The 16,845-nt window shown below is 37.1% G+C and overlaps 1 protein-coding gene across 15 annotated transcripts in view; it reads right to left on the bottom strand.

Annotated features, from left to right (window-relative positions):
- PKP4 (plakophilin 4) overlaps positions 1-16,845 on the bottom strand; it is a 248,764-nt gene that overhangs the window by 40,490 nt on the left and 191,429 nt on the right. For 11 of the 15 annotated variants that reach the window (XM_043894943.1, XM_043894947.1, XM_043894937.1 and 8 more), the window contains 4 exons: positions 10,639-10,827; positions 8,319-8,538; positions 1,945-2,077; positions 627-840 (listed from right to left, as the gene is read on the bottom strand). In XM_043894943.1, the coding sequence (XP_043750878.1) occupies positions 627-840; positions 1,945-2,077; positions 8,319-8,538; positions 10,639-10,827 (756 nt within the window). The remainder of the gene's footprint in view (positions 1-626; positions 841-1,944; positions 2,078-8,318; positions 8,539-10,638; positions 10,828-16,845) is intronic. The other 4 variants (XM_043894948.1, XM_043894946.1, XM_043894941.1 and 1 more) reach the window with 1 other exon arrangement.

A 16,845-nucleotide genomic window follows, 5' to 3' on the forward strand; every position in this document is an offset into this window, starting at 1 on the left:
TGCCTCCTGAACTTTCAGGCCGCCTTTGGTTTCGCACTGACCAGAGAACTTCCCTACCCATCAGTTGTGCTCCCGGTGCAACCTCCACTGAGTTTGGCACTTGCACTGCTCACTGACATTCACAGCAGATCACTTGTGCTCCACTGGAATCAAAGTGCTACATGAGGGCAGGGACTTTTATTCATTTTACATCTCCAATTACCTGGAGAAGTATCTGAGATACTAACAGGCATTCAGACACTGGCTGAACTGAAGGGGCAGGTAGCCAATCCATTAAGTACAGTTTATTTTCATAACAAAGGAAACCAAATCTATTTAAAATGAGTAATTACTGTGGAGTATGTAATGAAAAATAATGTATTCAACCCTTTGTGAACAAGACATCTGTTAGCTGATGCTTGCTCTCTAAGGAGTACAATGCATGAGACCAGAAGAGATGACTGGAGCACTGCGAGTGCCTCCTGAGTCATCAGAATAACTTGTGCAAGCCATCGTCACAGTTGTGAGCACTGTGTCATCATCTCCCACCTAGACCTCCTCAAGTCCTTCACAATGCCACCACACACGGGCAGAGTCTAGATGGTTTTCTACATCTCCTCCAAGACAAGATCACATTTTGTACCCACCTGTGACCAGCTCCCTTACTTCTGCATCAATAGATTTTCTCAACAGTCGCAACAGGGCAGGTATTCCGCCAACATTCTTCATTGCTATTTTATTTTCATCTGTAGACTTGCCGAAAACAAGGTTTCGGAGGGCACCACAAGCATTCTTCTGAACTTCCAAAACTCTGTGGTCCAAAAGGTCAACCAGATGCTTGATTCCCCCTAACCTACACACCTAGAATGAAAAATATTAAGTACCAGGCCTAAGTGACATGTGGTCAATCAGAGGTCAAACAAAAGACTATTATGGAAAGATCACTGAAAACAGAATGACTTCAGATCATTTCAAAAGGGTACTTTTTATTCTAAGAAAACATGCTTTAGAAATTTTAAGGACACTCGCTAAGATGAAGCTCTTTTCACTGGTTCATGGCTTAAAGAAAGGAAGGGAGACCCTGGGTGGATTAAGGGCCACATGCAGGCAGCAGAGTCACACATCACCTTCTGAACATACACAGGGATCACACTGTTTCTGAGTGAAATGCACAGATACACGAGCATAACAAAGTTATGTGGGGTTGAAGAAAACACAGGAGGGGAGTTCTGACTGAAGTTATTGGCTTTCTAGAATTCTGTCTCTGGGTGACTCCTCTTCTAAATTTTCTTCCATTTGTTACTTCATTAGTATATCATATGAATATTTTGGGGCTTTATCTACAGCATCCACCTTTAGGTCTGTAACTGTTTGTTGTTCTAAATTTTAAGGGATGAAAAAAACAAACGCTGCATGACACTGCAGGGGGAAAAATGGCTTAAAATGTGAAATCCAGCCAAAACCAGTGACTCACTATTTTCAATAAAAGCCCCAAATGCTTAAAATCTGAAATAAAATATTCATATACGTTCAGAATTAGTAATGGCTATAAATCCTTTACTTAATTATGTGTTGGCACCAATCTTGACCAGAATCTCATAAAATACGTGAGCTCACAAGTACATATTATAATTTGTATCTAATAGATTTACAGAAAATACTTTTAAAACTGCAGGTTAAATTGATTTTGCTTCATGTTTTATAAATAAGGTAATGAGTGGACACATGATTTGAAAAAGCTAAATGTATTTTCAGAAATATCCTCATTGCAGCTTTTCCCAAGAAATATCGAAATGCATAGTTGAGAAGTAAAAGAGTAACTGGTATCAAAACATCGTTTTGATAAACGCCTCTAGATGTACTGGACCATTTCTCAAGGCATGCAGCTGCTAAGGAGAAAGGTACTGCTCCCCACTCCCCGTTCCCCGCCTGCTGTCTCGGGCATCCCAGGCGCTGCTCCTCTACCTCCATCTTCACTTTGTTGTCGCCAAAGCACAGGTGCTGCAGGTAGGCTGCTGCGTTGGCCTGAACTGATGGGAACTGGTGCTGCAGCATGTGAATGACTTCAGGCAACTCAGGATCACGCCAGGCAAACTCCCTGCAAGAGAAAAACACGGCCTCAGAAAGGAAGGCGCGGGGTCTGTCATAGACTGAACGAAACATCTGTCAAAAGAAAAGAGTGGAGACCACAATAGGATGTTACAAAAATCCTAAAAAATAAATAAATTTTAAAAATAGACATAAATAATATTTTTCCACTGATGAACATATCACAGATACTTATGATCTTAAAGAAATCATGATGCACAGAAAGATTCAGGGGTACAAAGGAGGTTCTTAATATGAGTTACTTTTCCATTTTTGTTTTCCTTCTGATTCTAATTTTATGCCTTTCTGTGTCTGCAAGAAATTTGCAGGTGCGAGTACAAGTGCACTTCAGCTAGGCGAGAAGATGTCACGTCTGGGGAGGGAGGAAGAAGGCTAGTGGAAATACTGCATGCCTGCTGGTTTGTAAGAAATTTAATTTATATTGTTGCTCTTGATTATAATAAATATAAAACATGATAAAAAATTTTTTCCCAGTAATCCTATATCCAGAGAAAACCACTGTTTGTTTCCTGTTGGTCTTTTTTCAACATACCAAGTGTGCACATGTGTGTGTACAGAATTTTTAAAAACTGTATTATTATTAAGTAGCATGTAATATTTCCTGAGCACCTATTCTGTTCCAGGCACTATTCTAGGCATTTTATGTATGTTAATGCATTTATACTTAAAGCAGTCTTTCAGATTTGGAGGGTTGAAGCAGAAGAGCTAAGCAACTTGCCTAAAGACACCTAGGTAGTCAACAGCCGAGCAACATTTGAACCCAGGCATCAGCTTTCAGGTGGGCTTTCCTGATGGCTCAGCGGTAAAGAATCTGCCTGCAGTGCAGGAGATGTGAGTTCAATCCCTGGGTTGGGAAGATCCCCTGGAGAAACAAATGGCAACCCACTCCAGTATTCTTGCCCGGAGAATCCCATGGCAGTCCACGGGGTCGCGAAGAGTCAGACACGACAGAGCAAGCAAGCGATCAGCTTTCAGAGTCTGTGCCCTCACCCCTGTACTAGCCCCCTCCTTGGATAATGAGTACACAATCATACTAAATATACATACATATTTTCATACCATTTTTTAAAAAGATAATACCACATTGTCAGAATTTTCTGATGCCATTTAAATGGCTGTTTGGTATCCTTGTTAAATGTGATTTTATGCTTATGTTGCATAAAGGTAAGTTTCTTACAAATGGCTCACAAAGCAACACATTTGCAGACTTTGGTAACAGGATGGAGTAAACTGTTATAAACTGGTTCATCCACTTCAAAGGGGCAGGTCATTTCATACCTGCACACACACATTCATACCACCCATCAGTGAATTCCTACTACAGGCGCCACAGTAGGTGCTGGAGATAGAAACATTGAGTAAGACATGATTTTATGTACAGGGTCATGTACGCCAAACTAAAAAAGCTTAGTCTTAAAACTCTAACATGAACTGTTACTGAGTTTATCTATGTCAGGTATTATGTCAAGAGCTTTACAGACATTATCTCACTTACCTTGACTGTTGCCCCATGAGGTAGGCACTATCAAATAACATTAGGTATAGACAGACAAGGAACCTGGGATTAGTAATTAAGAGGTGGAGTTCAGTGGTTCATGTGTTGTTCTCCCACACGGGAAAAGTAAGCTGGTGGAGGTTTTAAAGCAGAAGAGTGAGAGAATGCAATATGGTCACATTTATAAGGAAGATAACTCTGGTGGCCAAGTAGAGAATATACTAGAATCAGGAAGAACTGGCGGCAAGGAGACTATCCACCATCCCCACATTTGCCCAAAATAAAATAGGACCATCCTGGATTTTTCTCTTCCCTTTATCTTTCTCATCCAATCCACCTGCAAACTCTGTTAACTATCTCCAAAATATTTAATATAAATCCAACCCATCTATTCTTTCCACCTTGGCTGAACCAATTACATGCCACCTGGGCTCACTGTCCTTCAAATAGCACCCCTCCCCCATCTATTCTTAGGACAGAAACCAGATGATCTCCTTACTGAAAACTGAAGTCAAGGATGGGATGGAGGTTTCCAGTTTGGGGGACAGACGGACACTGAGAAAACCACAAATACCAAGGGAGGGAGGATAATGCAACAGAAAAGCACAGAATTTGGAGCTAGACTGCTATGTTTAAGTCCAAGGTCCTGCGATTAGGATGTGATTTTGAAAACCATTTATTTAGAACTCCAGTTTTCCCATCTGTAAAATAGGAACAATAAAACTATCATTTCTGACTTCTTCTTAGGCTGGTTGTGATGATTAAATTGTGGTGATTTATTTTAAAGTATCTTACATACTTAGAATTAGGATATACATTTTACTAACATTCATCAGCCCTGAAAAATGAACTATATACTAAGTAGGGGCAGTCTCTGTAAAAAGCAGATTTTCATTTATGCATTGAAACTATTGAAACTATGTTAACTATTTCTGATGAAAATCTGTCTACAGCTTACTATATAAATCTACAAGGTAATTAGCAGAGTGCAAGGAGTGTGATTTAATCTTTCCTTGAAGATTCAATCATTACAAATATACATTCTGTCCTCTTTAAATGGTCAAGATTTTCTAGTGTCCCAGGGTGTCACTAAGGCCAGACAACACAAAGGTTGGGCTCCAGTTGGAGATGGGGAGTTAGGCTCAGCTGGCACCTACTCCAAACTTGATTTTCAGCAGAAACTTATCCTGGAAAGACTGCTATCAATACATGGGCTGGCTGGATGGCAATTTCATTTGGGCATGATGGTCTTAGTTAACTGAGGGGGAAAGATTGGAATTTGGAGATGCTAAAGAGGTTAAAATTTGCAGAGCAGGATATTCGAGAGGAGAGGGCTATATAGCAGAGGAGATGCTACAAGTCTGTGTATGGCCTACTCATAAGTCATTAGTTGAGCACTGGGCTGTATATATGCAGGTTTGGTGAAGAGCAGAAAGAGAATTGGATACCTATCAGGTGATGTTGGACTTCCAGCCTAGTTACAGGGCAGACCTTACTGATCACCTCAGCATTTAGTCTCCACAAAGGCCATGTTTAGGAGTAACAACAATGCCACAGAGTAAGGGCCATGTGCTAGGGAGTAAAATAAATCTAAAATAGATCTGTCCTAGTAAGGAGCAGAATCAATTGTGCTGGATCAAAGCACTTGCCAGTAATTTAATTATTTGCCACAACAAAGCTTAGAACCCTAACAGGAGACAACACGGAGTGCCAACATCCACAACAATCACAACATCACACACAACAATTAGCATATAATTTAAAACTACATAGGAAACAGAAAAATGTGACTCTCAAAGATGAAAATAATAGAAACAGACTTACAGAAAACATAGATGTTGGAAAGATCAGAGGATTTTAAAATGCTTTTTATAAATATACTCAGCCATAACACAAAAGATGTATTTAAGGAGTGAATAGATGGGGAATGTCATCAGAGACATGAAAACTATTAAAAAAAAAAAAAGCCAAATTAAAATGTCTGAAAAAAAATTCACTGGATGGGCTTAACAACAGACTGGAGCCCATGGGAGAAAAAAACAGCAAATCTGAAGACAGATTAATAAAGTCTTATATGAAGAACACAGAGAAAAAAGACTTTTTAAAAGTGAGCAGAACTTCAGTAACCTGTGAGATGGTGTCAAGTTATTCTAGGAGAGGAGAGTGAATTTTGGGCCAGAAAAAAATATTTACAGAAATAATAGTTAACTATGTCCCAACTTTGGGTAAAATCACCAACACGTAAAGAATTTCAGTGAACCCCAAGCAGGTAAAATGTAATAAAAATATAACTAAGGCTTGTTAGAGTAAAACTGCTAAAGGTCAACAAAAAAGAGAAAAAATATGAAAGGCAGTCAGAGAAAAGATACATTATATTAATGAGAAAAATAATGCAAATGTTGGTTGATTTTGCATCAGAAACTATGGAAGTCTGAAGATAATGAACAACGTCCTTTAAAGCACTGAAAATGAAAGCTTATTAATCCTGAATCTTATAGCCAGCAAAAATATCCTTTAAAAATTAGTAAATAAAAACACTTTCAGATAAGTTAAAGATGAGAGAATGCGTTGCCAGCAGACATGCAACACAAGAAAAGCTAAAGAAAGTTTTTTGGGCTGAAGGGAAATGAGTTGAGATGGAAATTAGAATTTATAGGAAGATGTACAGGAAACTATAAATAATTATGTAGGTGAATAAAAAGATCATGTTTCTGACTTTATTTTTTTAAAAGACAACTGACTATTTACAGTAAAAATAACAGTACCATATTATGGGTTTTACAATGTATATAGAAGTAAAATATTTGACAATAGCATAAAGATCAAAGCGATGGTAAATGGAATTATGCTGGTGAGTGTCAGAGCTGAAGCCCTCCTCAAAAAGAATAACATGAATTCTGTCTCACTGCCACTTTCCACAGTAAGTACTTTGTTTCTTCTTTCAGATGAATTATTTGTACCATTAATACATTTTGGCTCTAAACTAGATAATTATTAAAAAAAATTCATCCCTTATATATAGAAAACATCAATAATTTCTTTAGTCTTACAGGGAAAGTGTCAGGCTAACTATGATGTGGCATTAATGACAAAGTAGGTTTAGAAGTGAGTAAAGATATTACAGTTGTTATTTTTTAAAACTAAAATTATCATGAGTTTTTACTTTGGTTTGAATATTCAAACTTTAAACTCACTTAGATTCCAGTTTTGACTAGAATAAATGCACCTATTATAAGATAATCATTTATTCATCTTACAAAATACATTATCAGTGAAGGTGCACATAATCAAAGCTAGCCATAATAGTTTTATGCATCAGACTATGAAATTATCATACTATGAATAACTGAAGTGTATTATCAGACATGAAATCCTTGTTTATAATGAATCAATTCAAAACAGAGGTCAAAACTTAAGTCTTCAGGAATGCATACTAAACTCAAAGCTCTAATCACACTTCACTGATTTTCTGGATAGCTATTCTTTTCTCAGCAGGTTCAGCCAAGGTATGGTCTAAATTATCTACAATTCAAAAGTCTTTAGAGAATTTCTGTATCATCAGAGTGCCCTATTCTGTTGTTCCTGTGATGACTTCAAAAAAAACAAAATCATGTAAAAAATTTTAATTTAATCATACTGGAGATGCTATTAGACAAATTATTTTTAAAAATCCTTAAAATGACAGAATGGTAGCAAACAGGAATAGCTGAATCAAATGTACACATACACTGTAAAAAAATTTTAGGCAAAAGAGTGAATAGGTGGAGTGGTTTTAGTGGGGCAATGGGCTTCCCACTCAGCTCAAAGTATCTAAGGTTATTTTGTTTTAATAACCAAAGCTCACTCATGCTTTAAATTCACATTCATTAGAATGAGCTGGTAGGCTGCTAAAAATGAATTGATAATTATAACAATCTTTCAGTGAAATAACTATTTGTAGGTGAAGAGAGAATGAAATCTTGCTAATATATGCTTTAAAATAACTACTCAAGCTGCTTAAAATTTAGAAATAATATCACTCTTTCGGAAGTTAAAATTCTCTTTTAGTTTCTAAATATCTTTATTTCCTGAGTATTTTAAATGACTTTCATTAAAGACATGAGGCTAGTTTTTCAAAATCAATCAAGTACTGAATGACTCATGCATACCTTAATAAAACATGTTTTCTATAAGACCAAATAAAAAACAAGGAAATAAATATTTTTTGCTTATGCACTATGAGAATTTCTTATAAACTATTTCCCCCTAAATGGGGGAAATAGTTTTCAAAGGACCTAGTTAATAAAAGCACAGCACAGCACTGACCAACATGATTCAAAATATACATGACACTGGGACTTCCCAGTATAAAACAACCTCATGCATTTTCTGAAGCCATCATCTAAAAAATCAGTCAAGATAAAAGAAAGGGTATAAAATGATCCTTTAAAATCTTTTGTGTAATCAGACTACGGCTATCTCAAGTAGTTGCCTTGGTAAAGTATTTTGAAAAATGATGGATGCTGCAGATATTCACACAGACCTGTGCATTCTCTAACTTTATTATTAACAAACCAAAAGAAGGAAACTATCTTTAAAAATTAACCTCAGTGACCTACAGTACTGGAAAATATTAGAGATGAGAAGTTACTCACACTATAATAGATAGGGCAACTTGGGAAAAAGAAAAAGAATGAAGGAACGGGTTGACTCCTGAGATATGGTGGCATTCTGGAGACTCTTAACTAGTACTTGCCTGGGGTCTTTCTGAATGCTGTCTATTGACGGGGATCTCGTTGTGCCATCATCAGCCGGTGCTACGTGCTGAAGCCTGTTATAATTGCACTCTTGCACTCGGTACTGTATTGGCCTATAGGGCTCCGCATAGGTAGCTGCTGTGTTCAGAGCATAATTATTTCTTTGGTATGTAAGGGTACTTCGTTGGCTGGACGTCCTTTGCAGATTTCCAACACCTACTAGAAAGTCAACATTTTAAAAAAGATTAGTATGTTCTCCACAAAGAAATACTTTTCAAAGTAAAAATGTTTTGAATTTTAAGAAGGGTTTTTAACAATTCTATAAATTGCTTACTTTTAGATATTACCAATCTAGTTGATTAGAGGGAAAAAGGAACTGAATTTTTAATATAACACAAATATTAATATCAATTTTATTAGCAGGAAAGAGCAAAAATGAAACTATAAATCTGTTCCCATAGTAAGTCTGAATATATTTAAGATTCAGTAACAAAACTGCAAGTGAAATAAAGGAAAATGATCTTAGAAATAAATAGGAAAATTTTATAACAATTTAGCAATAAAAAATAAGCAAGATATTTTTTCAAACTTATAGATTATTGAAACCAATCTTTGGACATGTAGTGAATACAGGTTACTTATTTTGATATACATTTTATTTATAGATGTGTGGATTTTGATAACATTGAGAAAAAAACTTTAGAGGAAAGAAGACTGATAAATCAATCAAATTCTTTTAAAGCTACTCCCTAAAATTATTGCCTGATGCTATATATAAAGTATTGCACAGAGTATTTAACATTTTTTTTTCCAAATTATTGCAATAGGTAGCTCTCCAATTTGTGTTTACAATCTTCCTGCAATTAACATATTTTAGTAACATTATTTATTTCTTAAACCTCATAAAAAATTCTTCAATATGTAGACCAAAAGAGTAAAATATTTCTCCACTAACATCTATTAAAAATTGTCATGTTCTCTTAGAAGAAATATCCCACAGTGGACCCAACTGTCAGTTTTTGCAATAACAGTCTTTTCCCTCATGGTGGTCTGGCTCTTAGAGTTGTGCCTGTAGGGTGTTATCATTGCTATTTAGAATTCATTTATGGGCAAGTTAATGAATCTATACTAATTTTTTTTTCTTTTAAAGAAGGGGCCTCTTGAGAATCTATAAATGAGACCTGCAGCGCAATCTGGCAGCTCCCGGGGTCATAGGCTCTAGCTTCTCCTCTATCAGTGACTGTGGTGTGGCACACGTGACACTAGGGGTGCAAGAATGTGATTCACTAGCTCCCTATGTCTTCTTTTTTGACTTAAAAAATTTTTATTGAAGTATAGTTGATTTACAATGCTGTATTAATTTCTGCTATATAGCAAAGTGACTCCATTTCATGTATATATACACACACATATATATAAATTCTTTTTCATATTCTTTTTCATTCTGGTTAATCACAGGATATTGAATATAGTTCCCTGTGCTACACAGTAAGTCTTTGCTGTTCATTGATCCTACATATGCTAGTTTGCATCTGCTAATCCCAAACTCTCAATCCTTCCCTCACTAGCTCCCTATTTTTATAACTGTCAGCACGGCATTCTGCCCTAGATTCTGCCCTAGTCCATAATAAGGAAAATTAATTTCACATCCTACCACTTAAACATTCAGAAAAAATTCAGTATCAAAAAAGAGTAATACCAAATATACTTGGGTCACATACGTGCCAAATCAAAGATAAGCCAATAGCTCACGTAAGGATTTTCTCTGAAGATGCATTCTAGGCAACAAAAATTACAAATTAATATTTCCCAAAAGGCTTTTCTTTCTGATATGCTTCGAACTCAAGGAGTCAAATTTATAGCTGTACAAACTTATTTGTGAACTAAGGTATAACTGTTTAGACTGAACTATGGTAAATATATATTATCTATGATGTGAAAGTTGTTCAGTCATGTCCGACTCCTATGAACCGTAGCCCACCAGGCACTACGTTCTTCTGTCCATAGAACTCTCCAGGTAAGAATACTGGAGTGGGTAGCCATTCCCTTCTCCAGGAGATCTTTCTGACCCAGGGATCAAACCTAGATCTCCTGCACTGCAGGCAGATTCTTTACCATCTGAGCCTCCAGGGAAGCCAACAAGTAAAGAGGTCCTAAATGAACTTCTATTTTCCCGTTTATTGATCTGCTTTCGTAACTGTTTACCTAACATCCACATGGACAATGTGAGTTCCTTCTAACAGGAAACCCACCTCAATAAAATCCTCTACTCTTGGACCTGTGAAATTAAGAAAGGAACTAAAGAGAGCGGATGCCCACCTGAGCCTGTGCGGTACAGCGCTGTCTGTGACCCCTGGAGCTCCACGGTTCCGTGGTTTGGGCTGCGGTACACTGGGCTGTAATAGGTCCTCCCCTCATATATAGGAGTGATGTGCAAGTCGGGCGACACAGCTGAACGAAGGTCTTGTCCAAGCTGGCTGTGCTGACTAGCATAGGAACTCCGTAAGCCTACAGGCAGGAAAATTACGTCATTAAGCAACTTGGAACACTGTGGTGAGGTTAAATGTATAACTCCTAATCAATATGACCAAATGCTGAGTCTAAACACCAAACCCAGTAAGTTTTACAGGATAACATGTACACTCTAAAAGTAAGACTTTCTCCTGGCAGCAGGATAAAAGCAAATTTTCTAAAATATACACATATATATACATATACACACACAAAATTATTAAATGGCTTGATATTCTGAAATTCACCCCCCAACTGTAAGTTATTTTATGATGGTGACCAAAAAGAGCATGCCATCATGTCCCATACCTCTTTATATCCCAACGCTTAAGATGACACCTACATAATAGTGCTTACAAATAGGCTAATATTCAAGAACTGTTCTGACCTTTGTCTCAATTTATTCATGCAATTTTTTTACAGAAAAACATGAAATTTTATGTTATAGAGTTTAAAAACCATCAGCAAACTAATAAGATCTATAAAGCATTATTTTATTATTTGTTATTGCAATTAAAAAAAACAAAACAAGACAAAACCAAAACAGGTATTTTTCCAGGAACCCACATACCAGATTCTTGTTTACCTTCTTTCTGGTATAAAGGAAAAGTACAAAGTTAGTGTATTAATATTAAGTTACTTCAACCACTCTTTCATTCAAACTGTTTATAATGCAGATTTCAAACCCAAATATTTTAATTTCTTTTAAAAAGTGACATACTATTTTCTGTACTATGATGCTCAGAAATTTGTGATTTGTCATCATAAGTAAGCAAAATTTGTCACTTTGTAAGAATACCAACTAAGGTTATATTCCAAATATGAGGAAGAAAAAGCATAAACATATCTGGAGTCAGTCAGCATATATTTGCTTTTAAAAAGATTGCAAATAATCAACATAGTAACTGATTACAAAAAGATACAATCATTCACATCCTGTTAGCTCACTTAATCATAGCATAACTAAAAACAAATGGGGCTGAATGTGAGTGATAATTATATGTTGCTTAGTGAGGAGTGGCAAGAGAGTTAATACATAAAGCTTCTAAAATGAATGATTATTACCTATCCCAGAGAGCAATGTGACATGGGAAGAAATTAAATGAACAAATGTGGGTTTTGGCTACTGGCTACCCACTTGCTAAAATAAAGATCACAGGTTTATATAATTTTGTAATTGGGAGATTATTCAGTCAAATATTCCTATTTCAAAATTGAGGAAATAGAGCCGAAAAGGAAATGCAGTTCATCCTCTTCAGACAGCTACTTTCTAGGAGGGCTGAGAGGAAGCTCTCTCTGTGCCCTTTCTGTCACTGCACACCCAACATTGGACAAAACTACTTCTCAAGGATCAATGAGACACAGTATGAGAAATCCTGAACTGGGCTGAGCCCTCCACAAACATAAGGTTTAAGAGGGAGGTGTTCACCAGTGGCTCATGGAAGCCCATGTAACTCTAAGGACGATACTATGATTGCTATTGTAAAGTTCTCATTTGAGGATTTCGGCTTTGTACTTACTGGCAGATTTCTCATTCTTACAGAGTATAAACTCCATTTCTTTATAGAGCCCATGAGAATCCTGAACAAAAGAGCCGGCATTGTCTGTTAACTGTGACGTAAACTGGGCAGCAAAATGTACCTTGTCCTTGGAAATCTTATCAGTATGAGGTGCTATTTTCATATTCAGTAGAACACTTGATTTACTGTGAGACTGAATATCACAAACACGTGGGCCAAGGCAAGTTGAGCCCTGGATGCTCCTAAAGCCCGCCAAGTCCCACTTGGCCCACTCCCACTGTGGTGTGAAACGAGACCAAAGCATTCTGTTCCATTCAAAATGTGACAGGCTCACTGTGCAAGGATCTGGCTGGAGTCTTCAATGGAATTCATGTAATATGAAAACTTTTGTGGCCATTTATTATGATTTCATAAGAAAGGACCCAAATGAGCTTGTTAACACTTAGAACTATAGAAAGTATCCAGTGAACATTCCCTGTTACAGGATTCCTAGTGAGATGAAATTACTGTATGTGACAGATTATAACAAGAAATAAAGAACTTAAGAATTACAGTGAGACACAGCAATTGTTTGATATTAGAAATCTTTGTAATATTATGGTTAATATTTTTATTTATCTACTCACGCATTAAAACAAAAATACATAGTCTTAGAGATTAACATTTAAAAAATAACAATATTATATAGCCCCAATAGATTAAGTTCAAACCTATCACATGGACCACCACCTTGTCTAACTCAACGAAACCATGAGCCATGCCGTGCTGGGCCAGCCAAGACAGACGGGTTATGGTGGTGAGTTCCGACAAAATGAGGTTCACTGGAGAAGGGAATGGCAAACCACTTCAGTTTTCTTGCCTTGAGAACCCCATGAACAGTATGAAGAGGCAAAAAGATAGGACACTAAAAGATGAACTCCCCAGGCCAGTAGATGCCCAATATGCTACTGGACAAGAGGGGAGAAATAACTTCAGAAAGAATGAAGAGATGGAGCCAAAGCGAAAACACCACCCAGTTGTGGATGTGACTGGTGATGGAAGTAAAGTCCGATGCTGTAAAGAGCAATGCTGCATAGGAACCTGAATGTTAGGTCCATGAATCAAGGTAAATTGGAAGTGGTCAAACAGGAGATGGCAAGAGTGAACAGTGATATTTTAGGAATCAGTGAATTAAAATGGACTGGAATGGGTGAATTTAATTCAGATGATCACTGTATCTACTACTATGAACAGGAATCCCTTAGAAGAAATGGAGTAGCCCTCATAGTCAACAAAGGAGTCCAAAATGCAGTTCTAGGGTGCAATCTCAAAAAAATCAAAATGATCTCTGTTCCTTTCCAAAGTAAATCATTCAATGTCACATTCAATCCAGGTCTACACTCCAACCAGTAATGCTGAAGAAGCTGAAGTTGAATGTGCTATGAAGACCTACGAGACCTTCTAGAATTAACATCCAGAAAAGATGTCCTTTTCTTTATAGGGGACTGGAATGCAAAAGTAGGAAGTCAAGAGATACAGGAAAATTTGGCCTTGGAGTACAAAATGAAGCAGGGCAAAACCTAAGAGAATTTTACCAAGTGAACGCATTGGTCATAGCAAACACCCTCGTCCAACAACACAAGAGAAGACTCTACACATGGACATCACCAGATGGTCAATACCGAAATCAGACTGATTATATTCTTTGCGGCCAAAGATGGAGAAGCTCTATGCAGTCAGCAAAAAGAAGACCAGGAGCTGACTGTGGCTCCAACCATGAACTCCTTATTGCAAAATTCTGACTTAAATTGAAGAAAGTAGGGAAAACCATTAGAACATTCAGGTATGACCTAGATCAAATCCCTTACGATTATACAGTGGAAATGACAAATAGATTCAAGGGATTAGATCAGATAGACAAGAGTGCCTGAAGAACTAAGGACAGAGGTTCATGACACTGCACACGAGGCAGTGATCAAGACCATCCTTGAGAAAAAGAAATGCAAAAAGGCAAAATGGTTGTCTGAGGAGGCCTTTCAAATAGCTGAAAAAAGAAAAGCTAAAGGCAAAGGAGAAAAGAAAAGATACACCCATTTGAATGCAAAGTTCAAAAGAATAGCAAGAAGATATAAGAAAGCGATCCTCAATGACCAGTACAAAGAAATAGAGGAAAACAATAGAATGGGAAAGACTAGAGATCTCTTCAAGAAAATTAGAGATACCAAGGGAACATTTCATGCAAATATGGGCACAATAAAGGACAGAAATGGTATGGACCTAACAGAAGCAGAAGATATTAAGAAGAAGTGGCAAGAACACACAGAACTATACAAAAAAACATCTTCATGACCCAGATAACCACAATGGTGTGATCACTAACCTAGAGCCAGACATCCTGGAATAAGAAGTCAAGTGGCCCTTAGGAAGCATCACCAAGAACAAAGTTAGTGGAGGTGATGGAATTCCAGCTGAGCTATTTCAAATACTAAAAGATGATGCTATGAAAGTGCTGCACTAAATATGCCAGCAAATTTGGAAAACTCAGCAGTGGCCACAGGACTGGAAAAGGTCAGTTTTCATTCCAATCCCAAAGAAAGGCAATGCCAAAGTATTTTCAAACTATCACACAATTGTACTCATCTCGCATGCTAGCAAAGTAATGCTTAAAATTCTCCAAGCCAGGCTTCAACAGTACATGAACCGTGAACTTCCAGATGTTTAAGCTGGATTTAAAAAAGCAGAGGAACCAAATAACAAATTGCCAACATCTGCTGGATCATCGAAAAAGCAAGAGAATTGCAGAAAAACATCCACTTCTGCTTTATCGATTATGCCAAAGCCTTTCACTGTGTGGATCACAACAAACTGTGGAAAATTGTTTAAGAGATGGGAATACCAGACCACCTTACCTGACTCCTGAGAAATCTTATGCAGGTCAAGAAGCAACAGTTAGTACTAGACATGGAACAACAGACTGGTTCCAAATTGGGAAAGGAGTATGTCAAGGCTGTATATTGTCACCCTGCTTATTTAACTTATATGCAGAGTACATTATGAGAAACGCTGGGCTGGAGGAAGCAGAAGCTGGAATCAAGATTGTCAGGAGAAATATCAATAACCTCAGATATGCAGATGACACCACCCTTATGGCAGAAAGCAAAGAAGAACTAGAGAGCCTCTTGATGAAAGTGAAAGAGGAGAGTGAAAAAGTTGGTTTAAAACTCAACATTCAGCAAACTAAGACCATGGCATCTGGTCCCATCACTTCATGGCAAATAGATAGGGAAACAATGCAGACAGTGAGAGACTATTTTTTTGGGCTCCAAAATCACTGCAGATGGTGACTGCAACCATGAAATTAAAAGATGCTAGCTCCCTGGAAGAAAAGTTATGACCAACCTAGACAGAATATTAAAGAGCAGAGACATTACTTTGCCAACAAATGTCCACAGAGTCAAAGCTATGTTTTCCAGTATCATGTATGGATGTGACAGTTGGTCCATAAAGAAAGCTGAAAAAAAAAAAAAAAAAAAAAGAGAAAAAGAAAGCTGAGCGCTGAAGAATTAATGCTTTTGAACTGTGGCGTTGAAGAAGACTCTTGAGAGTCCCTTGGACTGCAAGGAGATCCAACCAGTCCATCCTAAAGTAAATCAGTACGGAATATTCATTGGAAGGACTGATGCTGAAGCTGAAACTCCAATACTTTGGCCACCTGATGTGAACAGCTGACTCATTTGAAAAGACCCCGATGCTGGGGAAGATTTAAAGCAGGAAGAGAAGGGGATGGTTGGATGGTATCACTGAGTTGACGGACATGAGTTTGAGCAAGCTCTGGGAGTTGGTAATGGACAGGGAAGCCTGGCGTTCTGCAGTCCATGGGTTCACAAAGAGTCAGACACGACTGAGTGACTGAGCTGAACTGAACTGAATAGATTAAGTAAGGTGATTTTGTAGAAAGGCTACTATAATTTAGTATCTTTTAAACTGGAGGATAAATAATTTGCTGCAATTCCACAAATACATCTCAAGTTTACCTACCTCAATGAGATATTCCTTGTGATTTAAAACCTCTATATTTAAGTCAGTGAAAACAAACATAAATTTATCTTTCAAATGTGAATTCTTTTTATTCTCAAAACTTGCCTTAATATGCTATGGTTATATTAAAATGAATGTTTCAGGGCAGACATATTTTTCTGTTGTAGGACATAATTTATACACATCATTTAAATTATGATCACCAAATATTCAAGTGTCTGAATCTATTACAAAATATTGCTTTAGGCTTTTCAATTAGCAGGTTGTTAAGTCTTTGAACTCAAGAACCATAGTAAATATGACACATCACTTTCTGAAATAAAAAAAAGAAAGGAATTTACAAATTAGGATCTACATTCAGAATAACTGGGCAGGTGGACAGACGATGGGAACCAAAGCTTCCTTAGAACATTTTTAAGAAACCCTTTGCTTCTTTTGAAGACTGTTATTCAAGGGAACAAAAAAATCCATATAATTT

The sequence above is a fragment of the Cervus elaphus genome, chromosome 33, assembly GCF_910594005.1.
Source record: "Cervus elaphus chromosome 33, mCerEla1.1, whole genome shotgun sequence".
In the NCBI taxonomy this organism is placed as follows: Eukaryota; Metazoa; Chordata; class Mammalia; order Artiodactyla; family Cervidae; genus Cervus; species Cervus elaphus.